Here is a 26,376-nt window from a genome sequence, read left to right on the forward strand (position 1 = left end):
TGATCCATACTGGTTTCGTTACTGGCACTCTGCAGCAGAAATGACATTTTCAACTTTTTCCCTTCTTCCGTTGACCAAAGGACAGATGTTTCACAGTTTTACTTTCAAATCAGCCAACAACATTACAATTCAGCGAAAAGTCGATAAGTCATGGAGATTTTGATTTTGTTTACCTCCACAGAAGTCGTGTTATTTTCCCGAAATTCGACAAACTTTATCCAAGGGTCAGGTTGAATTCCTACCCTCGGTATAACTCCCATCTACCTAGAACTGGATTGGGTAATGCAGTTTGGCTCTGCGAGTCACCAGGATGACTTTTCATTCTATCAGTGGAACCCCGAAAGCCCGCTCTCCCACCCCAGTTGTAAGTGAAAGCCACCAATCACAAGCGGCGCTTCGACTGGTGAGTCTGATTCGGTCTCGACAACTGCGCTGGTAAGTGTGCGCACAGCGCTAGATCATCGTTCCACCGCAGTCCAGCTAACTAAATAAAATCCCCGAGACCATCGTGCTTACCGCACCCGTCAGATCGCTCAAATCAATGGTGCATAAATCAAATCCCCACACCCGTCAGATCGCTCAAATCAATGGTGCCCGTGCGCTTTCATATTCGAGCCATCGCCTGCCTGCCCAAGGAGACATCGGCTTTGTCCTTGGTACTTGTGCAGACACGTTCGTGTACACATTCGCGCGTAGTGGGTAACCGAAAAACTGAGCGAGCGTTTTCAAGTCACAACAGAGCTACAATGCGAGAAGCTCAAACAAACTCATTGAAGGACAGAGAAGTCTAGAATCTTCTGGAAAGTTGTGAGCATATTTCTATGTTTCCACAAACACTGAGCGACAATCTTGATTCGTCGCGAATTTTTCCATCAGAATTTGACGATTTTTTGCGGATCTTATAGACATTGTCCGCGTTGACAAGCGCTGACTTGAACACGTTAAAAAGAAACCGATATCTCTGGTTTTCCCCGATACGCGTCTGTCTGCAGCTTATACAGGGACTTTTGCGACAAGTACAGAACACGAAAAGAAAATCGATCGATCGATTGTAGTTCTGCTCAATGAGGCGAGCTCAGGTGATGCTGTATTGGTGCAGGAAACTAAACGTTTCTACCAGACTATCTGTCACAAAGCGTACTTGCAGAAAACCACTGTGGCATGGAACTGTAGCACACTTCGATCAGGGCCCATCTCTTCATTGCTTCTTGGCTGGACATCAAGGCGGTCATGACATGTTCGGTGTGTTAGAATCGCTTCACCTCTACCCAGTAACAATCCGCACCACATTCAGTGAAAGTTTGGGCCAATAAAGTACGAGAAGCGTAAAATTACCGTAAACATCGATTTTATTGCCACTGTTCCTCTTTATGAGTAAGGTTTACTCACGGTTTGACGAGATTTTGAAATTGTAGTGGCGATTTTGTCCAGTTATTGAAGACAACCGATTCTGAACTGCTTAAAAGCATTGTATCTTTTTTTCGGAATTACGCAACACATATCAGGATCGAACCAATAAAATTCCATCTAAGACAAATGCTAATAGCCAATCAGGTTACAGAGTAAAGCTGATCTTTGCAATCTATTTAAGCACAGGCACAAAGTGAAGAATTAATCACCCAGCAGTGCAGTGATGATGTCTGGTCGAATGGTGACGGAACGTCTGCGAGTCAATCGCCAAGACTGGTGAGCAGATCAACAGCTATCTGGTCGTTTACCAAAGAATGCACCCGAGCGAGCAATATCCCAGCATATCCACTTGTTTGCTTGGAAATTGAAAACACTAGGAATAAAATCTCGTCTCCTGTATTAATTACTCATAGCAATGTTTCAGTAGTATCACGTTGTGTTCAACACATAGGTCGCCATTGGACATAAGTAAAACTCAAGTTGGCTTGAACCAAACTCAAACACCACCCATTGCTGACTGCACACACTCATGGCTCAGAAAGGCTTGGACTCACCTCAGCTGATCCGATTCACTTGTACTCTGTAAGATTTCCCTCGAATCAGATTCCGGAAGTGTATGATAGATTCGAAAATGGATCGGTTCCTTTTTGTCGGTGTCAGGTGAATCATTCGCATCGTGTAAATTCAAGGCTAAATTCACGCTCCCGTGTGTTCGATAGAAGCGCAGCCGGAATGCGAAAGTGATGATCAGGATTAGGGAAATTATTCCGCAAACGACCGCCAAGATTGACATCAGGTAGGGGACTTTATGACGAAGGTCCAGGATATTTTCTTTGAAGAATTTCACGGGTGCCAGAGGTGTAACAATTTCCTGTGGTTCAATCAAGGGTTAGAAACGTGGTGATTAAAATGTGCCAAACTCATAAAAGTTGGATAAACACCAAATCGCTACGGTTGCTATGGTCACTTAGGTTTACAAAAGTGCACTCCGAATAACAGAGTAACATGGAGGCGAGATCGTTTTGGTTTGAGCGCGAATTCACTGGCTGGAAGGTTCATGGTTCGAACCCTACCTCTGCAACTCTACTTCTCCAGTCTAGGCTTGAGAAACTTGGCAGTATCCCAGCCCTCATACTTCTTCTGCTGGCAGCAGGGAGCACCCATTCGACATGATATAATCATCCAGGGAGTTTGCCATCACTAAAAGCATGAATAATGCTATCAGAAGACGCGTAAATAGGTTGTATTGCGGTGCTCAAACCAATGGTGCTCTGTTTCACGCATTTGAACACCTGGTTATGTTGTTCATAACATTGTGTAAGATTAAGCACCGCTTCTCCATCACACTTTGCATTATTCACTACTCCGAAAGCAATTTCTTTATATCGGCCATTTTAAAACTAATCATCGCTCTACTATGAGTATTTCATTCACTTGCGGTTTTCTCTACTCACAGAAAGGCACTTTACTACACCTGTTCGTGTGTTCTGCACGATCACCCACAGTAACTCGAGCACATTTCTCGTTTGCTTAGTGTGCAACAGATGGTCCAATCAGAAAGGTGATGTTTGCGGCGAAATACACTCAGATGCAAACTATTTGGTTTTTCGAGAGACTCACCTGGAACCCAGCTGAATACCTCGTTTGTGATGTTTCCAGGCGTCTGAATGTGCTGCACCAGGCCGCCTCATATTTCAATCGCTACGATATTTGAGATATCGCGATACTTATAAGTTGCTGGAAATTCGTTGACAGCCCACGTGCAGTTTTGTCCTTCTTGGAGCTCATCCTGTAGGCGTAGTCCCCGAGTTTCCGTCAACCTTATGTTCTACTTGAAACATCACAAACGAGAGATTCAGCTGGGTTCTGGGTGAGTCTCTCCAAAAGCCAAATCAGTTTGCAAATGAGTGTATTTCGATAATTTCGAGCAATTCGGTTTCAAGTAGAACATAAGGTTGACAGAAACTCGGGGGCTGCGTCTACCTGATGAGCTCCAAGAAGGGCGATCCGGTCGTGTGATGTTTTCCGTTTAACTTGGTGGTCACACGACACCACGTGCCCGAAAAATTTACCCAACGGTTTCGTTCGTGCAGACGTAAAGAATGAATAAAGAAAATTTAAAATTCGAACACCGGTGTGGTTAGTTGATACATGATATTTGTGCATATGTGGTGTTCAAAGCTTTTGTACGATAAAGGATCCTGGCTCATGAGCATTTGGTGGCAACTTCGAAGGGTACTTTCATATCAGCATGGTAACTGGAGTGTGAAAAGCACCCAGTGATCGATGAAGGCGAGTTAAGCTTCAGAGTGCCCCGATTTATCTAGTTAACTAAATCATGCAGCTGACACAGCATTGCTCACCGCCCTCCTGAACTACATTGGTCGGTCCGCGACGTCACTGGCCCGGACATGCCACGCGTACGCACTCGTCCAATCCCGTCACAGCGATCCGCATGCCCGCGGTCACGAACGCACGCAGGCATCCAATCAAGGACTCACGCAAACACGGACGCACGCACAGATCCACCAACCGTTTGGTCAAACTTGTTCGGTTGTGCCGTTTAAAATCGGCTGTACTGATTCACCAAATATGCATTACCAGAAAGTAAATACGACAGGTCGCTTTTCTTACCAGTTCTACCCATGCGAGGGGAAAGTAGTACGGACCGGACATGTTCCCATATCTCCTGAATAAGAAGGGGGAAGAAACAATGATAAATTTCGAACGATAGAACATCGTTGACGAGACAGTCATTTGGAAACAAATTTGGTTTCTCGAGAGATTCAGCTGCGTTTCAGGTGAGTATCTAGAAGAACCAAATCTGTTTGCATCTCGCTTCTTTCGTGCAAACTGGATTCAAGTAGAACATAAGCTTGACAAAAACTCTGGTACTGCGCTTACCTTATGAACTCCAAGGAGAGCGAAACCGGACTTGGGCTATCGAAGAATTTTCAGCAACATTATGAGTAGTCTATTATTTAGGTGGATAGGAATGACACAAAGATCGTCCGTTTGGATTCACCTTTTCCATCCCAGTTTGATCTAATCAATATGTTACACAAAGCGTTCTAAAAGAAGCACGAAAATAAACGCCATAGTATGCAAGGGTTTTGTCTTCAAACCGCCGCATATTATGCTGAATCTAGGCCTCATTTATGTAAGTTGTATCGGTATTTTTCAGACTTTCTTGAGATGTTTCACCCTGGAAACGTTCTGGACAATCCGGAGCTTAACCACGTTCTTTCCTGTTTACTCTTCGCGGAAAAATTGAAGGAGAGAGCTGTTGTATGCGACGATCTGGAGTAATGAACACAAATCGCGCAAAAATGGGTGCATAGCCTTTTTCGTAATAGCCAATCCTTCCGCAGTTTAAAAAGATGCCGTACTCGCTCAGATTTGGGTTTCACATGAGTGAAATTACCTATTTGTAACTTTAAAACTAGGGGACTTTCTGAGTCCCCAAGATACTGTTGTCTGTTCCATGAGAAAGCAACCGTCTCCAACCGGATGTCTTCCAGATGTGATAAACTTGGGCGAAATCGCCAAAAACGTCGAAGTTTAAGACACCGCTAATTCTAGCTTATTCTGCAGGTAAAATATCCCGGTTGTGGCATAATTGCGTGTCAGCTGTTCCACCCGGGATTGTGCTTCCCAAATCTTCATGTCGCCACACAATCACTTTCGTTCACACTTAGCTTCATCATCTATGCATGGGTGGATTGTACTTTTCATTGCTGGTTACCATTTTCGGGATGTTACCTTTGGACTGCGCGTCCCAAGCTCTGTGTTGTGCAACCAGTGGGTTTCAGCTGAAAAACCCAATGGCTCAATGAACCAATCATCTGGCTACTCATGAGTAGTCAGAATTTTGTGACCGACAATTGTGGTGCTGGCCAGGTTACTGGTCCTGCGTCACGTGACTTCCGACGAGGTATGCTCGTAGCTTTGCAGTTATCAATTCCACTCCGACGATAGACCAGTGGTCCGATACAACCCTGGCTATTCTCGGAGGTGGTCTAGATTAGTCAAAGTCGGGTTGTCGAGTAGTGGTAATCAAATTCAAATCCAAAATTGAAACGAAGAAACAAACGTTAGTGGAAGTTGATCTTTTCTGGGCACTATCCTAGACTAATTCATTCACAAGCATCATCAACTTTATTTCCCACATCTGAGCGGTTAACTAGTGCTCAAAAGGTGGTGAGATGAGGTAAGGAAAGGGTTCAAACACAACATTAAAATAAATTCGACAAATACACTCATGTGCGTACCAATCTGTATCTCACTCGCCTTAGTCTCAGATGAATTTCTTGCCTATAATGCTCCCGTTCAACTAAATGTGCCGCACAAAACCCCTATTTTTCAAACGGCAAGATATCGCATTTCATTATGTAGACATTACACACTACTAATAGGGTTGCTGAATACTCTTCAACAACCCGGTTTTGCCGCCCTAGCACGTCTCCCTGGAAGACCAAATTGATATGCAGATGAGTGCACTTGCTGAATTTTGAATAGAACATAAGGTTAACGGAACCTCGAGGACTGTGTCTATCTGGCAAGCCCCAAGGTGTATAAAGCCAGCTTAGTCCCAGGAAGACCTCCCATTTGATATATATTTTTCAAATGGGTTTCCTGTACTAAACCCACCGTCACGCTCAGTAGGTATCATAGTACGTTTTTGTCTTCACGTAACACACTACTCATGAGGTTGCTGAAAATTCATAGATAACCCACTGCCATCAGGTAAACGTAAAACAAATTATATGCAGATGACTTGCAATTCTGTTTGATAACAAGTAAGTAATTCAGCCCATCAAGTTCATTTTGTTTGCAAATCAGCCCGGTGCATCCTTCGGGTGGCACAGTAGCCAGACACAGTAGCCAGTTATGACTGGACGATAAATCGCATACCAATTTGGTTTTGACGGGAGACTCACCTTGGACCAAGCTGAATCTCTCGTTTATAATGCCTTTAAGCAACTGAATATGCTGCACCGGACACTTCACGTTTCCGTATGTACGATAAACAAGTGCGTCACAACTGGATAGGAAAATTGTCCAATCATGTGAGAGAGAACAGATATGCGCGTGCGCGCGTATCCAATTACCATATATCTGTTACCTGATTGGTCATTGTGTGGACCAACACAAGGCGTGCATATTTTGGAATGATTAGGGTGAGACGCTCCAGAGATAACAAGTTCAAACTGAGGAAATGTGCATGATTCTATCCAACACGTAGAGATGAATGTGTGAACTTTTGGGAATACCAAAATTTTATAAATATTTTGCAATAAAAATAACAGACTTACACCTTACCAGGACAACTAACTATGACATATCGAGCAGCAGCATGAGGTGACCGTGCTGCCGTGGCAACCGCACAGGTGGTAAGTACACTTGAGCATATTTCGCGCCCAAATTCAACTATTTTCTTCACTATATTATCCAGAAAATTCGCTCAGTCACGTGTTTATCGATGAGGTCTGTTGAAACGCGGCCTCCTTATTTTAGAATCAATTACGGCAATGCCCAGTTCTAAGTCCACCTGCAACACGTATCCACGAAGTTTACACCTGGAAGTGGGATCTTGTTTGAAAACTGTATGTTCTAAGAAACAGGTTTCGTGATTAATTCAGGCATTGTATTCGACGAGTAACAGTTCCAACTTACTCGTGTGTATTGGCCATAAATAAATTGAGCTGGAAACGCAAATACGCCTCAAGTGTCACTCCGGTAGTCTTGGGTGAGAGAGGGGAGTGGGATGATAGAAAGGTGACTGAATGGGAGAAATACTAGCATTGATAATTGAAAGCAAACTATCACAGATCATAACGAAACAGTACATCCGAACATTACGCCCCATATTCCCGAAATCACAGCGGAACTTCGAGTCACTGTCATCGTATCCTCACTACTCAGGGTGTATCACCACTTGCGGTCCGTTATACAGTGCAGGATTAGGTTGTCCCACGCTGTCACGTGAACTTCTGATTTCGGTATCATTATTGCTAACCACATATGTTGCCATATGAACTTTGCTTTTGGACAGTCAAGGACACCACACTCACCTATACAATGAACAACATAACTCTGATGGTCCTCAAGTTTTTCACGCAAAATGTACACATTACACGACACATATGATGCTGGTCAGCTTTCGAACCAATGCCAGTGGACATTCTTCCGACGGGCCTAGTGAAGTTAATTGATGCCTTTCAAGGACCAGGAGTGTACGAATTAAAGCAAGTCCAGATTCAACAAGTGGATGTACTGAACACAGAGTATTCAACCAGGTTCAGGCTGTTGCAGTCGTATAGTGAGGGCGGCATGTATGCACAGGTGACCTGCTTCTAAAAAAAGAGAGCAGCTTTCTCTAAACAGTATTACAGCTCTCCTGCAAATCGCATGGCGCGTTGGGTTTAATTATCAGTGTGATGAGTAAAGTTCCGCACTGATACAGCTTTACCGCTCGCATTAGGGCGCTGCTAAATCGAAAAGGCACGCGATTGGTCAGAAAATCGGTTCACTCGCTAGTTCAGCATCAAAGCGAGCTCTGATTGGCTGAAAGTGTGGACCAACAGCCAATCGTGATCCAGTATTCGCCGACTGCCGGGATTAGGAAAGTTTCAACTTAACGTACGTCAAAAATCTTACGTTGGACGGCCAAAAGGGGAGGTATCAGGTAGGTCATATTCGTGAAAGTAATCTCAGGACGCCCGGAGGCTACTGAGGCCCTAAAATACCACCAAAATCTCGATAGGAAAGCCGGCAGGCATCCAGCCATTCAAGCATTCACTCAATTCAGCAAGAGCCGATGAGTGTTCATGCACACCACAGAAGCACGACCGAATGTGATCACCATTCAGGCATTTGATAGAGGCTCGATCGATGTTGATGCGTCTTTACTAACGCCTATCAGACAGTCTGGATCAATGTCAGAAAGTTCACTTTAAATAGCGTGGAGACGTTGTAACTTTTGTCGTCGCTCTCGCACGCACTCATTCGTTTGTTCAAAATATAGCTGTTTTGTTCCCCTCTGTGAGTCTTTTTCCCGGCACTAGGAACTGGAGCCTGTCAGTAGCAGATTCCACAGATTTCCGAATCCACGAAGACCGCCTTCAGAAGGCTCCACTCACAAAAGAAACCTTCCTACTTCGTCTGGACCACGAAAGTGCTATTAAGGACTTGCTGACGGGTAAATAGCATCAAATCTACCTCCCATTGGACGCGACAAAATTACATTCAGCTACACGGTAAGATAGCGAATCCACGAAGACCGCCTGCAGAAGACTCAACCCACAAAACAAACCGTCCTACTTCGTCTGGACCACAAAAGTGCCATTAAGGACTTGCTGGCAGGTAAATAGCATCAAATGGACCTACCATTGGACGCGGCAAAATTACATTCAGCTACACGGTAAGATACTACTAACACATTTCATCATTAGAGTACACTGGAAGCTCGGGTAAGTTAAACGTCTGTTGATCCGAGCTTGGGAAGTGACTTGCAAAAACGTTGTCACAATAAGAGGCAGCATCGTCTCTACATCCCCTGGGGATGTCTCCACGTATGATGGGGAATAATTGGTAAGCTGATTGCCGGTTTTTGCGAGCAGATCAACGGCTACCTGAGCAAGAGCCAAATACGGATTTATTCCATGACCGTTTCCAACAACGTTAAAGTGGTGAGAACTCGTCGGTTACAGGTATTCGTCATAACTCTTCGACGGTCCAAGACCGATTTCGCACTTCTCAATAGGCTGACGATATCCTGCGAGTGTCGTTCAGCCTCGCATTCTGCCAGAACCCGAATCGGACGAGTTTTGGGAGTGGCTGTCATGTAAGTTCGACAGAAGACGCAAAGATACCTTGCTGAATTTCCCGTTTCGTTCGCTCCGAATGAATTCACAACACTGTTCACACTCGTCCTTGGAAATTGGTCAAAGGTAAGTTAGCCGACCCTGTTGAGAATTTCGACTCCAATAATCGGGTGTATATGTGACAAGATCCTTGGGAAGTCCAAACTAAGGTAGCATGAACGAAAATAGACGCCTGAGGATAGATAGGAACTGCTAAACTGCCGTTTGCTGGATGACCGACCAACCGACTCGCTCCTTGTCACGCTTGTGCACAGTTGATCTGCCGCACTCTTTTGAGTCGGCATTTCAAGATCTTCCAAACGCCTACCCGCCTTTAAACAGCTGATCACACAGCTCTTTTGAAGTCATCTCTCAGATACATTCCAAAGTGCGTCGATTGAGAAACTGTTTGAGTTTTGAATGCGTAGCACCACTGAATAAGATTGATTCAAGGAGAAACGTACGAATTATTTCGAGTCGTTGAACATAGCCTGAGAACATCACAAACGAGAGATTCAACTGGGTTTCAAGTGAATCTCTCTAAAAACTAAATTAGTTTGCAAATGAGTGTATATTCGCTAATTTCGTGAAATTTTGTTTCAAGTGGAACATAAGGTTGACGAAAGCTCGGGGACTGCGCCTATCTGATGAGTCCCAAAAAGGGCGAAACTCGGCGTGGGCTGTCGATGGATTTTCAGCAACCTTACGAGTAGTGCCTTAAATAGCTGTAGGTAGTTGCGAAATTTGTGTAATCTACGTTCACATCACTCTGTTTTGAATAGTCCTCGCCATGACGCTGGGCAATCATTTTGGGGACCCCACGAAAACTGAGGGACTCACTGGACTCGAAGTTCCGTTTTATAAGGGCAGATCCCTCAGCAGGCGTTTGAACTCTGAAAATACTTGACAAGAGAGGCCACTACTATATCAGAGCACGTGAATACACTTGACACACCAAGTCTAAATAGGTGAGCGAGCTGACGTTTGAGTGGCCTGATTGGCTAGTTGGATGCTACCCAAAATGGCTCAGTATCTATCCTGCTAATGTCGAGGAAATGACTCGACTCTTCACTTTGGGATGCTTGACGCACTTTTTGATCAATTCCCCCCCTGAATAAAATCACTTACAGAAGCTGTCATCCTCTGAGGTGCTTTTAAAATGATCAATCTATGAATTGGCATGTGCTAGCAACTAATTTAGTACCGCCCCCTCACATGGAACAGCGATCACAAAAGGACCAATCATATTCCAAGTTTGATGATTATGGTCGACCAATCAGGTTGGAGACTGATTGACAGCACGCTGCTTCTGCGTGCTATATGAGAGCAATCACGAAGAAAGCTACTATGAATCCAGCAGCATTCAAGATGCCGCCCGAAATGATGACAAAACATCTGGATACCAATCGATATGACCGAAGAACACCTTACCGGTCGTATGACTAACTACCCAAGCTTTGTTTCACAAACTTACTGGGTTTCTGAACACAACCGAGGACTCACCGGTTCAGCTAACAAGTAAATTCTATGCTTATTCCTATCTGCTTTCGGCACTCCGTCTATTCTTCCGGTTACACGCGTATCTGCATCCATAAAATAGGGAAATGACAAGTAGAGCGGAATGGAGTAACCGCTCTCGGCATAGCATGGTTCCAACGTCATGAAACCTTTCGGCGTGCAAGCTCCGGTCGTTTTGCAGTACATTCGGTTCACCCAATTTTCTGTAGCATCCAACTCGTCGGCTTCTGGTGCGGTGAACTTCATCAACTGGAACGAACAAGATGAAGGTGTGGTGAGTGGAACTTGACGGGGTTCCAATCGCCAACCAATAGTCAACGATTTTAAATTTCATAGGGGCTAAAAGTCACGGAAAACAAACAATGTGATTGATCAATATGCAGACGGATATGCATCCCAATTCATGTGACACAGTGAGTATTACTCACCATAAAAATGTTGTAGAAATGCCAGGCTACTGTACGCCATGAAAATAGGAGTGATTTGTCACGTGTCTGTTACCAAGGTAAAGGAATTTTTCCGTATTTCACCAGTGTTTTCAAAAAAAGCTACCGAAATCCCCAAACTTTCTCACAACTTGTAAATAAGCTTGCCGTCCTCAGCCGAAACGAATTTCAAACGAGAACCAACAGGTGAGACATCTTAAATTGGTTCCATTCTTCTCGGCTTTTCACTTACTTTTCGATACCTCCACCAAAATTCCCAAATCTATCCATACTACTAACAATTTACAAGTAGCTCGGAGGAAGAATAAAATTCGCACTCCCATGTAAGAAGCCGTTGGGTTGTGAGCGGTGACTCGTGTGGTTCCCCGTCTAAGCGAAACTCAATCAAACTGCTGGCCAGGTCGGAAGGCTTCCTCACACTACCATGAATTATCGCGCAGTAGTACAAGGGGCATTATTCTGAGGTCAGTCCGAAGAACGATCTCTCCTCAGATGACAATTTATTCGAATAAAAAAGATCTGCATTGTGACTGAGAGACATTAAATAACTGCCATATATCAATATTTATCAGATCAATGGTATGTTCTAGGCGGTTTTAAGTGTTTATGAACCTTCCGAATTGTTATGACTCTTGCGAGTGGACACGCAGGCAGTGATTCTATTCTAAGTTTTGGTAGAGCTTCTACAAGGGCTGGAATAGGATTAATCGATTGCGTCTGCTCTTTGTGAACACCAGTCAAGTCGAAACGCTGGTCGAACCTTGTCGACACTGTTCATTGGTTTCAAAGTCCACCAGAGATTGTGAACACCGTTCTTGTCCGGTCGAGGGTACATACACGGACTATGTAGGTCCCATGAACGGTCAAATTTTTCTCATTATCATGGTTGTAAGTGGCCAGATATTTCTCCCACGAGGGCAAGTAACCATTAACAAGTTTCAGAATACCTTCAGTCGTTTCAATTATCCTGAAAAGCTCGTATCTGACAACGGGACACAGTTCACGTTATCCCGATTCGCGGGCTTCTGTCTTGCCAGTGAGAATGAACACGTTAGACTGCCACATATCATCCACAATCAAACGGCACGGGAGAAAGACTTGTGGATACTTTCAAAAAAGCTTCGTTGAAGGTGGAATGAAAGGGAGGGCAGCAAACATCCAACAGCAATTACTCTTTACGTACCGCCTGACTCCGAAAAGCTCGGATCTGACAACGGGACACAGTTCACGTTATCCCGATTCGCGGGCTTCTGTCTTGCCAGTGAGAATGAACACGTTAGACTGCCACATATCATCCACAATCAAACGGCACGGGAGAAAGACTTGTGGATACTTTCAAAAAAGCTTCGTTGAAGGTGGAATGAAAGGGAGGGCAGCAAACATCCAACAGCAATTACTCTTTACGTACCGCCTGACTCCAAATTTATCCACACCGGAGGGGAAATCACCTGCAGAGACACTACTCAACTGCGTTCCTTGAAGCTCCCTTGATCTTCTGAAGCCTCCGAAGAAGGAGGTGGCATTATCAAATCAGAAAATGGATTCTTACTACTATAATCACAAGCACGGTGCAAAATGGCGACTTGATGACATCGGACAGACCGCGTTAGTAAAGGACTAATGTGGTAGTCGCGTATCCTGGTGTCAAGGGGAAATCACTCGGCGAATCTGAAACGTCATCTATGATGTTCGCGTGGGTTCGTCATGCCACTTAGTTAAAAGAAGCTTATTCACAAGCCACCCAGAGACTGAACGCGTTGCCTCTGAATGTTTGGATAGAACACCTGAACATCAACAGAGGAAGGATAACCGACACTTAGGTTGCGGAGCGGCTGCAAGAAGCGCTTGTGTATCAACAATCACGAAGAAGAATGCCCGTCACAAAGACTCAAGTTAATCCGAGACAGAACAATTCAGCTTGGGTATTAAGAAAACCGGCTCCGAACGTAACTGGACTACATAACAGCCAATGAAATAACCGTTTTTCGTTGAAACAGGTCTCAATGGTTGTTCTTCACTTGTCCTTGACAGATGAGTTGTATTCTTAGTATCACTTTCGACCGCCCGCACGCGACAGTGATCAATAGAGCAGCTGGCTCGCACGTTCGTTTATTTTTGTGGTTTGACCATGCGCATCAGACTATCATTCAGCTATCCAGACTCGGATTCACGGTATCAAGAGGGCATTAAAAAACAGTGGTTCACAACTAAAACTATGTTGAATATTATCAGGTTCTTGTTATTAATCCAAAGGTTAAACATGCCACATTGGCCGGTACTGATTTCCCTCAATGTTTATTAAGGAATTACACGGCACATGCTACTTGTAAGTAGTACGGTAAAACTGATCAAATTCACGGATACTAATGATGATAAGATGATTGCTCATCTGAGCAACATTTGAGTGCTTAGCTGCCGCCCTACTCGCAAGAAGCGCGTGGTATTTTCATGTTGACCTAGCCTAGACAGGAGCAGTCAGGATTCTCGGGTTGGGTTCGAACTAAGGACCTTCCGGTTGGTGATTGCATACAGTAACCAGTAAGCTATCTCCTGTACCGCCATTTCCCGACTCCAAAAATACCAAGCAGTCAACCGAGGTTTCTTCACAAGGAACTGACCGTGAAACCAGGTAAAATGCTGCTTTGTGCTGTTTCCGTCGCGGTGAGCGTTACTGATCTGCACAAATCGGGTAAGTACATTGGCACACGGGCACCCAATTGAATGGAGGGTGGTAGACGAACGCCTTCTACAATTGAAGATGTGTAATATTGAAAAAACGAAATCGAGCATGTTTCACACATGTGATGAGAAAGTTAAGAGTGAAAATCTGCCTAGGGTTTCTCAACAGGAGAAACCATGGAATTCAGACTTGTTCTGGTTGGTTAGTTGAGGCATATTTCTCGAAACGTCCATCTAACGAATTTATGGTTTGCTAATCATTATCGTCATCACCATCATCAGAGACAGCAACATCACTGACGCTTCACTGCCGTACAACCATGAAGTTCGTCCAATTATATTCAAAGCCCTAGAGTTAAAAGAAGAGAGGTGAGGGAGGGGACCTAGTGCTGGCCTATGTCAATCATTCTAAGGTACCTACACCTCCTACAGTTCAATCAGACAGTCTGGAAAAAAACTGATGGCACGAACGCTACTGACATCGATTAACCGCCATTTCTTGTAACGTCTCCAGTCGAACATAGACGGGGTCACGGGGACCCCATCCTGGAAGGCGTACAAGACCAACAACACCCAAACTCTTCCTGGAAGTGACCGGCAGGTGGACAGTGTATCACCTGACAATGAATTACGACAACGCTAACCGCTAAACTTTATCAGGCGGGCAACTACCGCCTCTCTGGATAAGGGCCCCTGGACTAAGGTCATCAGTGGTTAATGACATTGGCGGAAATAGCCCAATCACACAGTCAGTGGCACGCTTTCATCAAAGCTATCGCCTCCAGTGCGTAGCCACCCAATTTCCGGACAAACTGAGCATGAGTTCGCCCCCAAGGTTTGGTTGTATGACCCACGCACTCGTTTCCCCATTTATCGAAACTGTAGAACCTGAAAAGTGCCCACGGTTTATAGCTGATGAACTGAACTGATTGATTGAACCTCTTCGTGATCACATTCACGCCTTTCTGCCAAGTCCGGGTGTGAGACGCTCAGTTTTAGATCTTTGTTCACGAGAGTTTAGCGTCCAAATATCCAAGAAAGTGTTCGTCTTTTCGCCGTGCTTGCAAGCATTTCCCCACCAACCGTGGGGACATCTTCGGCATGCGTATTGGTGATGATTCGTGAAGAAACGTCTGCAAGCAGTTGTCAGGGTTGGTGAACAAATTACCGATAAATGCACTGGAGCTATCAAATGACCTTGACAGACAGTGTGTGTCAATAGGCAAGTAGAGACAGATACCGAATTACACTGAAATACCTATTTTTTTACATAAGAACAGGGAATTTCTAAGAACTGTGAACTGGAAGGCAGTTGTGATTCCCAGCGTGCTATCCTGAAGTGATGATCGTGTACCGAGGACCGTGAATGTACCCTCGTATTACCATGTTGTGTGATTATTAGGCTATTTGATCATCCTGATAACGTATTTGAACAGTTGTATTTCTGCACTTTTTGTGGCCTCTGATGCGTTTTGTGTCTCTTGTGTTTTGGAAACCAAAAGCTTCGACTACTTAAGAGTCAAATCTGACAGAAAAGCGCAGATGTTTTTATTCGTCTTCAGTATAAACCCATAAAAATTTGCTCTGGTATGTTGTACGAGGTTTGTGGTGAAAACCTCGTTTTACCGGGGTTTCACCCAAAGAACGTGATAGGCGAGTTATTCATCAACGTCTTCGGATAACTACTTATTGTCACAATGCATCTGACAGCCCTACAATGTCTGATTCACCGTTCATCTGAAAGCACCAATCACAAGCTTGAAACCCACAGCATGACCTTGGAACATTATTGGTTAAATCCGTGCGAAACACCATATGGCCTACGACGAGCGACACGATTTGTAGGAATTCTGAGGGTTATTTATCATGAATTCAGTGAACAGATGTCTTGAGTGGTGTGCTAAAATTGTGAGTATTGTGGGCTTGAATGAAGTGGCAATGTAACATCTCCCCGCGGTACCAGACACTCGTCATAATAAACTTCAAACATGCCGCAAGATATTTGTCAACCCGGTAATTTCTTAATACTCGGCGGCCGTGTATTGCAGAAAACTTTCTGATAAATTATTTCAGGTATTTTCTGGAACTTTCCTTTTATTCGACTAGAAGTTACATGTTTGGCAGTTGCAACATTAAAGGGAAAAAGAGTCGTGCACTTTGAGTATGCCTATATCAAGAATGCACCCGTCTGATCCATCCGGTGGGTAACAGAACATGTGCACTTTAACCGGCCCGTCCGTAAACCCAGACAAGACAAAACACTCATCCTAACATCTAAGTGAAGAGGAACAGCAAATATTCTGAGATAAATTACGCTTCCATTCGGAGTACGATCCCCTAAATCTTAACCTGGGAACCTGAGAACACATTCGCCCGTTCAGACGTGAGAATCCAGATACATCCAACGTGCGCTGGTGGAGTAGTGGTAATATGTTCGCCTCGCATGTCAGGTGTCCGGAGTTCGAATCCCGACAAGGCCATTGGATATGCACTCCTGGTGAAGTCTAACAAGAGCGAAACTCGAGTCCAGTGCTTCCCCACCTTTGGTGTGAATTCACATGAATAATTGCGCTAGGACAGGAGGACGACTGTTCGAAACGAGAGTGATGTGAAACTGAACAATAACCTGGAATCCTGTGCGCTTACAAAGGTTAGCACTCAGGTCCGCTAACGTATGTAGTGCCAAGTTATTTCGCTGAATCGTACGAGATGACTGATCGTAGAACAAAAGTTTCCAAATCAGCTGTCGGAAAGCTACAAAAACGATAATAAGCCAATTCTGCTGATTAGCCCACTGGCAATAAGAAGCAGGCGCTGACTCATGCTACGTAAATCGCGTCCACAGTATTAAAAGTTTAACCAGCTGATTGGAACTAGCATGGGAATACATATGCATCCATCCAGCAAAAACGTTTGGGCATCCTTAATGGGTTTTTCTCAGAGGTACCTGCGTTTCCAATAAACGAAAACTCGCTAGCAACTACAACTTACGGATTCCGTTGACTATGTTGGCTTCCTCACCGTCCCAAACGTCTTGAATGCTTGAAAGATCAATGGGAGCAATAGATTGATAGGTATTCCATGTTTTCAAATAGTTCAAAAAAGTATGCACGTATAGAAACTACTCACAAGTTTGCTGAAATTGCTCGGACAGCCCAAGACAGGTTTTCGTGAAAGAAGCTTGTTGTATCTGTGCGGTGGCCGAGCTATTGGGTTACGCCGGCACTGAGCCTGCCAGACTACGCGGTAGGGAGAAGACAGATAACTGGGGACACGGTTGTATTGCCGGGACAAAACATACAGAGCCTCTGCGCAAATATATAGGATGACTAATAGGCCAAATATGGTCGTTCACTTGTTCGCTCCGTACAGCCGATGGTGGTGTTCCAGCCGTGAACATTCTCAGGCCCATTACGCTGGTCGTGTGTTGCTAAGCCGTTTGGTGAGAGCCGTGTTTCGTGGGAGCCGCCAACTCACCTACTTTCTGGACGTGTTGAGCCGATGGTGACCTTGGGGATGCGTCACTCTCTACACATGTGCTTTTTCTTCTGTCTGGGCGCGCCCTGACAAAGCTCCTTGCCATATGTTGAAGAATACATTAGTTCACCGAATGCAGTGCCTTGGAGACTATTCCTTTACTGCAATTGTATTCCATTGAGTTTCGTTTTGTCTAACTATTCAAACGAGTAGTTTATAGACTCAAAACACTACATATAAGGTTGCTGAAAATCCATCCACAGCCCACTTCCGGTTCTGCCTTTCTGAGAGCCCATCAGGTGGGCGTAATCCCTAAGATTTCGTAAAAATTTATGTTCCACTTGAACTCAGATTGTACAAAATTAGCGGAATACACTCATTTGCATCCCATTTCGGTTTGGACAGGAGACACACCTGGAACCCAGCCCACTCTCTCATTTATGATGCGCGATAGACACGAACTATTTTACTGAAATCACTTTTTCCATCGCCTTTTAATCGTCTCAAGTTTTCTGGCAAAGCTGCACAGGCCAACAGAGCAAGGCACACCACACGATGCTATAGATGAGAATGTCGGTAGCTCAGGTAGCGTGGATTGTCGTTGGTTTTTTCGCTGAGCTGGGCAATTTGGTTGCAAACGTTTCATCACCAATCGAGGTGACATCATCAGTGCGTAGTTTTGAGTGGCGGTAGGTTGGTGGTTGTGCGTTCAGTAGTGTTACGTGTGTGTTGATATACGTGCTTCTGGAAGAGAATTTCCGGAAGCATGGTACTCTACGGCAGGTTCAATCAACCGGTGCATCGAACTGGATCCAATTTATGCACCTCTACGTGCAAAAGACCAACTTCGCAACCGGAACAGTCAAAGAGGACCGGATTCACAAACAAAGAAACAAGGAACTCCTCGGAGTCAAGTCAATAAATGTCACAAGCCGGAACTCGGGAGGACAAATATCACTCCAACGTCGACCAGACTACGACGGCGAGGGATGCCAAGCTCAAAGGTCACGTGGACATCGGCGAATGAAGACACGGGATAAAAGAACAACCAATGGAACCGCCCGACCGAATAGCTAATCGTGGTCAAAGATCATCCCCGGCTACCAGCACGTATATCAACACACACGTAACACTACTCAACACACAAACTCCAACCTTCCACCACTACGCTCCGGATATCTGAAAGACCCGATTAGTGATCCAAACGTTTGTAACCAAATTGCCCGGCTCAGCGAACAAGTCAACGACCGCAGGATGCCATAAGAGAGTGGAGCAGAGCAAAGCAGAAATGTGTCCACTGAAGCCAAATCAAGTGTGCAGTTCGTGTCACGTAAACAGCACAACTGTATGCGCCATTCTTGCTAGCAAAGGGAACCAGGACTAGATTCCCTGGTTTTAAGTAGACCTATCGACAACGCTTTCAGTAGTGTGTACAGTGAAGCAAAAGATGTCTCTCTGTTATCTGGAACACTGACGATCAATTCCGTCTCCTGGCTTAGTTGGGGTTCACATCCCGGAGCTGCGTTTGCCTAAGAGATTAGGACTTGTCAGCATGTAACATTTGTTTCTCCTGACGGAAAGAACGTTTTTTACACGGTGGTGATCTCTCATGACGAAGTTCTAATTTAATCTGATCCTGAAATTCGCTTGGGTGGATAAGGAGGCCTTTTTGTTATGCCAATTCAATGGTCCTGCTCAGGGGGCGTCATTTTCTAATGTGTGTACTCATGACACGTTGCTTCAATCAACTAATGTATGATGCCCGTGATTCATTCTCATGAGTCTAGTTGAAAGTGACGCACTTTCAGTCCTTCAAAAGGACGAATAGAGAGGGCCAATTTGGGAACTAGAAGATGAGAAAAATGTAAGCTATCAACGCGCCATGTCAGGAATGGCATTCAGTTCGCCACGTGACTGAAGAAAAGTCCCTTCGAGAGAAAAGCTGGCTATGATTTAATGAGATCGTTGAACAAGTAATTGAGCAAGCGATTTCGAAGTAGGCTGTTTGTCGCGCGGGTTTTGAGTTTAAAAAAATCCGAATTCGACTGTCGCAAGATGTTATCCTACTGATCTTTGAAGGATACTACGGCAGACCGTTGCTTACCAATGCTATTGGTTGCGTAGTTGACCGAGCAGCTTTCAATTGGACAGGATATAGCGCCACTCAACCTTCATTCACATAAACCACATCACGTGGTCACGTATTGACCGCCCCCTCATGTGACGACAACTCAGATGGAGGCTTCCATCTTAGTTAACTTTTATCCTTTCTCTAAACTACTTATAGATTGTTGGAGTAGGTTTGATAGTTTTCAATTAACATTTCGTACTACAAGTGAATGAAACTCTTTGGAGTTTTGTGAACTGTGCATTGCGGATGATTTCGGCTAAACTAAACCAACTTCGGCGGGCTTTTAGGCTTTTCAGCACAGGGTGACATCACTTGTAATTCTCTGGAAATATTTGAGGTTTTGATCGTTTTCCACAGATTGGTTTAGAACGACCAAGAATTATTGAGGGACCTCAAAAGAAACGCAATGATTATGGTATCTTAGCTTAGAATTTAGGATACCTCATTACCGTACGACACCCAAAATAACTTTGGAAGTTCCAGTTTCATCGCCAAAATTTACCCTTTCCGATGGGTGATGAATTGGCTCTGTTCGTAATGTACTAATCATAAGGTTGCTGACATCGACAGCACACGACCGGTTTCGCCCTTCTTGGGGCTCATCAGGTAGACGCAGTCCCCGGGTTTCCGTCAACCTTATGTTATGTTTGGAACCAAATTGCATAAAATTAGCGAGAGGCTCACCTGGAACCAAGTTGAGTCTCTCGTTTGTGATGTTTCTAGGCAACTGAACGTGCTGCACCAGGCCGCCTCATATTTCAGTTTCTACGCTATTCGAGGTATCCAGATACATGTATATTCGTAATGCACTACTCGTAAGGTTTCTGAAACATGAGGAGGCCTGTTACAGGTGCCTGAAATTATCAAAACCGAGAGATCCAGCTGGGTTCTAGGCGAGTCTCTCGCAAAACCAAATTCGTTTGCAACTGTCTTTGTTATTCAAATTTGATATTTGCAATCAGAAACTCACGGAGAATGTACGTAACTTAAAGTTGCGGAGAAGGTCAAGGTAGAATGGACAAACGTTAGAGTCTAACCGTTTACTGAATCCTCCAATAAAATTCCCGAATCCCCTCACACCAGGGGGAGGGGAGGAAGCGATTCATCCGGTGAATGAATCTCCCATATGAACAGTAGTTACTCAAGGAGTCAAGCAACACCGGAATATAAAACCGTTCAGCTGTAGCACCCTTTCGGTGCTTAGCTGCCATTCCACCAAAGGAGGTCCGAGTGCTGGGATACTGCCAGGTCGCCCAGGGGAAGTCGAGTGGCAAAGGTCGGGTTCGAACCACGGACCTTCCGGTCAGTAAATTGGCGCTCTAACCACTTGAGCCATCTTGACCCCGCAACACCTGACCACGTGATATCGACCACGTGATTGGGGGCTGGGATGCGCTTTATTCCGTCTAAGTGCAAGTAAATCACAATGCTGGTCAGACGCATGCCATCAACTGCCCGCCGGAAGGTTAGGGGTTCGAGGTTCTGTGGAGTTTCGTGAAAAAACCCAACCCAGATGAGTCTCCATGGAACATCTCTCAGATTTTCTGTAATTTGTGACAACATTGACTTTACTAGCGAAAATGCGCAAGGCCCTAATCACACGAGGATTATCCTTCCTAAATAGATCGATCAGACGGGGGGCAAAGAAATGATTTTATCATATTTTGTTTGTTTTCCATGAAGGGGACGCTTCCAACTGCCAGTTTTGTAGTGCGACCGATTTCATCCTGACGGTTTTGACACAAAATCTTCGAGAGAACGAGTTTTCAAGCCAGATGGGGAACCAACCACCGTGACAATTTGCCATCATCCGTAAAAATCTACCATTGTTTTCTCTTCTTTCGTTAATAATAATACACTGTTTGGATTAGTATGTGCTATAAACATCGTCCAGAATAGGTGAAATATCGTTTTACTTGGGTCTCGCATTTTCCACCATCCGCTTTGTGGAACCCCCTGGCCACAAACAGCATATCAAGACGGCTACTCGTTCTTCGCCTATACTCAGATTCTGCGAACCGTGTTCTTGGCATACCTGAATGTTTGGCCGTTTTCATTCGGTTGCCCACCAGTTCCTGAAACTTTCAGCGTCTTCGAGCATTCCATGGCGACCTGGTACTTATCTGCTTGTGGTATCGGTTTACTTCAATTTGTTACCCGAGTTTTTCTCTGATGGAAGAGTTTGCTACCACATCAGCAGGTAAAATAAGGGCAAAACTCTTGCATTGGTGCAATCTTTGAGTGCAATTTTGTCCTTCTCATTGAAAATCTGAACAGCTCTTAATTAATTTATTTTTATGTCCATTAATAACATTGACGAATAGTCATATATACATTTTTTGAGCATTCTCTACGGCTTGATTGAGAGAAAAATCTTGCAAAACAAACTATCGATTTTCTCTTCCGAAAAGAGCGAAAGTTTTGACCAAACATGAATTAAATTCATCTATCATCGAATCAATTATTCAGGATTTTAAGACACAATCTCTGGGCTATTTTTGATAGTATTATGTAAACTTTACGCACTCAGAACATGGGCGCTCAAGAACGGAAAAAATTGGAGCAGTGCTGGTTGGACGAGACAATAATTTGACAAGTGATTGATCGATAAATAGGCAGATCATTAGAGTACATACCTTTCGCCTTTACATTCCACAATTTTCCCCGCGTCGTTCACATTATACGCACCGGTATGCATGCGCATGTGCATTGGGCTTGAGGTGTTTTTCTGAAAGTACACATGGTTGTACCCTTTAACCAAACTGCAGATCGTGGAAGACAGATAAGTTCAAGTCAAACTTGGAGTCCAAGAAGGACAAACATCCCAGATTAAACCGATAATTGTCAATTTGGAATACATGGGAAACTCAGGCTGAGAATGGATGTTTTATCGAAGAAATCAAATGTCTGGTTCAGGCTGGTGCCTTCAAAAGGGGACAAGTGATGGTGCCAGTTGTCATCATTTATTACTTTTCTACTCAGAGGCATATGATTGTTTTCAAACGTTCATCACCAGCTGCGTTGATATTGTCAGTGCTGAGTTGATTGGTCCTCGAGCAGTGTCCGATAGCTCTAACGTGATTGGCTGATGGCCTTCGCATAATTCGATTGGTCAACATGGAATTAGGGTTGTGTTATGCTCTCCTATCCTGGCGAAGTGGTTTCAACCTTACCAATTAGATTGAAGGCAACTCGGGACTTATGTTAGGCCTAGGTTGCCAGAGGTCAAATTAATCAACCCATCCTCGAACTGATTACGTCACCTCAATCAGTGAAGAAAAGTCCAAAATCTGACAACGAAGCTCGGAGAGGGGGCTAACAACCAATCAGCAATCTCAAGCCACCTGTATTTTTCAACATTTCCAGCAGGCAGTGTTGTGGCACACCACGTGTAAATATCAAATGAATAAGTACGATATGGAACCCGATTTGTCGAAAGCCCAGCTTGCGAAATGACGGCTGACTAGCGAAGAACTGATAGTCTGCCTCCACATCAAGATTCATGTGGCTCCATGTCAAAAACGTACTTTATTTTTTCCCTCTAAATCCGTGTCTTACGACGTAGCTTATTGCAATTAGTGAAAACATAGTCTACTTATATTCGCTCAAGTAGTTTTGGCGACTTGTGCAAAATTCTCGAATGAGGGATATCTTGACGTGTTGGGAGCATGCTTAAGTTTCTTGTAGTTCCTTTTAGTGATTACACTGCAGCACGACTAAATGTAGACAGGTAATCTAACAGTCTGTTACGCCCTCACTTAACCCAAAATTACAAATCCACTAGAAATGGTCAGTGCGCGGCCGGGAGCTAATTACGACAGGTCTGATAGCATTTACACGGCCTTTAAGATGAACGCCATATCTATACTTTTATTGGCTGGCAAAAGATTTGCTTCCACGTAGGTTGACTGATCGAATCAGAAGCCGTGCTGCATCTTACTCTGAGTTACTTTCATTTGATTGGTTCTTTAAACCATTAGTGGAGCCCAGAGTTGGTTGGATGGTGTTCAGGCAACGCTCACATCAACCAATCACATTCCAGGCGGCAAATAATCTTTGGATACCGTATAAGCAAAGGCCAACCACCCAGGCACGCACTGATGACGTACGTTCGTTCGGTGACGAGGCGTTTGCAAATTAATTGCCAATTTTGACGAGAATCTCAAGCATCACATTATCACCAGCGAGTTAAACAATTACACATTCGCCTGTTCGGACGTGAAAATTCAGATGCGTCCAGCAAGCGTTGGTGAAGTAATTGAGACACGCTGGTCTCACCTGTCGGAGGTGTGGAGTTCAAACCCTGGCCCGGCCGTTTGATATTCACTGCCGATGAAGACTAATAAGAGCGAAACTCGTGTCCAGCGCTTCCATTTGGAGTGGACTCACCAGAGTAATTACGCTAAAACAGCAAGATGACTGTCCGACCTACAGTAGCGTGAATATGAATAAACGATTATAGTTACCAGTTAGAGCGCGAATTCACCGACGGGAATGTCCGTGGTTCAAACCCGACCTCCGTCTGTCGACTCCCCCTGCCCAGGCTAAGGTAGCCTGGCACTATTCCAGCCCTCGTGCTTCCTTCGGCAGCTAGGTACCGAAAGGATGTTCCAGAAGTTCCATTTTTTAAAACGATCGTGGTCACGTGGTGCTCGATTAGCACCTGCGGCAGATGCAGACTTACAAACGATGATATTACACGGTACAGTGTATGAATATATACACAGCATGAAGGAACATACCCCGGTGAATATTCCCACCTTCATTTTGTCCGATAATGCTCGCGGCAGTTTACTCTCCCAGATCGCTGAATATGCGTTCAGGGTGATGAACGGTTTCTGATTCGAAAGGGCGAAACGTACACCTTGGCCGTACACCGACTAAATAGTGTAAGAAGGTAGGACAGTGTGAAGAGGAAACATGAAGACAAAACCCTTTTTAAAAGAGTCACAAGTAATCACATTATTCAACCTGGCCATATGAATCCATTTTTACATGTGAGGATGGTTCATCATTCGAGAAATACTCATTCGCAAATTAATTTGGTTTTCATCAGAGACTCAACTGAATCTCTCGTTTATGATATTCTACGGCTGAATGTGCTGCACATGGGCACAATATTCGAGATATCGCAGGGCAAAACTGGTTAAGGGCTGTCGAAGAGATTTCAGCAACCTTGTGAGTAGTTTCCCCTATGAAAATGGTTCATCATACTTTATTGAAGCCGTTCCTAATAGTATTTCTGCTCACAAGGTCCGATCGATTTTCATTACCAAATCACTAGCCACTGATCACCGAGTAGAAACCGAAACCTCACATGTTCACGCCAAGTGTAGTCACGTGATCAAAATGCCAGAATGGTGCGCACGTGCAACGAGCCACTGGAAAGAAACATATTCAATAATAAAGCACGAAACTGTGCTGACTGTTCAACAAACCGCTCCACTTTCGTGTCCATACCACGGACACCACGCAATTGGCATACTATCGATTTTTTGTGTTTAAATGCAGTTGTCGCATCGGTGGACATGTAATTTGTTCAATAATTTGATCTGTTGGCACTAGGAGATGTTATTACTCACAAAACTAACGTCCTCTGCGAACTCGCATTGTTTTGCTTATATCTCAGGGCAACTATCCTCGTTAGTTCACATCACTAATGTAGCACTGAATGTACCAGGATTTGAGGCATATGTCTAATCAAGTGTGCAACAATTTGATTCAGCGAGACTCATCAACCAGATGCAACAATTGGTTCCCACTAGAACTTATTGAAGTCGACAAAGATGAGGAGGGGGAACGCACAAAATAGATGAAATTTCCCCGACGGGTACTCACAAGAATAGCGTTGTCTGAATTGGGCTGATCTTTCCTTCGGATATGAGCTTCAAAAGTCAGATGGATCTTTTGGATACGTATTATAGTGGAGAGATTTTGACGTTCTATCCTACCAAGGTGTTAGGCCGAACTCCATACGGATACCTCTTCACCGCTCAGATGCTGTTACGACCGAGAAGTCTATCACACGCCAGATTGGCCAAGAATTCAGGACGCTTGCCGATCCGGCATCAAGCCGAGATATGATTGGTCGAAAGTCGAAAGCCAATCATGACCCAGTAGTGGCCGAATGCCGGTTGCCAATGGGGCTTTCAGAACGCGTCAGAATTTACCGAAAGTTGTTGCCGCCTCGACCTTAAGCTGCTCTCGACCTAAAGCTGCCACCCTGACGTGGTGGTCGGGCTTCAGTGCTGCAATGATCCCGCGGGCTACACTGGCTGGAAATTCGTTCCACAAGGTTCAACCATGCCAGGAAGGCCAAAGGGGAGCAGTCAGACCAAGAGCAGCGAGATCGCACACTACGAGCAATAGTGGTACGGGGCGGTCTGGGGGTAAAGTCGTACTGTCCTCTGTGACAGGAGTGTGAAGGCAGTAAGATGTTTCTCCCAAGCGACCAGCATGTCCATATTTATGGAAGCAGCGATGCTGCCTTCCCACGAGGAAGGACGGGTTAGAAAAGGTCGGCCCCAAAAACCGCACACTCCGATCGCCCAACGGTTGACCGTGACCGCCGGCGCATTATCCGATACGGTCGAAATACTTTTAAAACTAAAGAGCCCGGTGCTGCTCAAAAGGCACCTGCTGTGCGCAGCCGCATCAGGAATGAGACAGTAATGCCTTATTCCCTGCGCCCTCGGGTTAGGCCAACCCCCTGCAGCCGAGCAGGTCAGACTATTGAGTCATCGGCTCCGGGCAGGGTCCCCAAAGAAAACCCTATATTCTCCCACTGCCTCGTGGGTCAGACTTTTGAGTCAGAAGCTAGGGTCAGGGTCCCCGAACAAAACCCTACGTC

At 44.8% G+C, this 26,376-nt stretch overlaps 2 protein-coding genes across 2 annotated transcripts; one reads left to right on the forward strand and one right to left on the reverse strand.

The window, feature by feature from the left end:
- Nucleotides 1–1,966: 1,966 nt before the first annotated feature.
- On the reverse strand, nt 1,967–18,366 carry T265_14853 (hypothetical protein; the record flags this gene model as incomplete). Its single annotated transcript, XM_009175547.1, has 5 exons — nt 1,967–2,281; nt 4,045–4,099; nt 10,750–11,077; nt 16,910–16,959; nt 18,278–18,366. Coding segments are annotated over 5 exons (837 nt in total), but the record flags the coding sequence as incomplete, so codon positions are not given.
- Nucleotides 18,367–18,446: 80 nt separating this feature from the next.
- On the forward strand, nt 18,447–23,846 carry T265_09460 (hypothetical protein; the record flags this gene model as incomplete). The annotated part of the gene is made up of 3 exons (XM_009175535.1): nt 18,447–18,521; nt 20,250–20,341; nt 23,711–23,846. 3 exons carry the CDS (start codon nt 18,447–18,449, stop codon nt 23,844–23,846), a joined length of 303 nt encoding a protein of 100 aa, XP_009173799.1.
- Nucleotides 23,847–26,376: the final 2,530 nt, after the last annotated feature.

This window comes from Opisthorchis viverrini, assembly GCF_000715545.1.
Source record: "Opisthorchis viverrini unplaced genomic scaffold opera_v5_275, whole genome shotgun sequence".
NCBI classification, from domain to species: Eukaryota; Metazoa; Platyhelminthes; class Trematoda; order Opisthorchiida; family Opisthorchiidae; genus Opisthorchis; species Opisthorchis viverrini.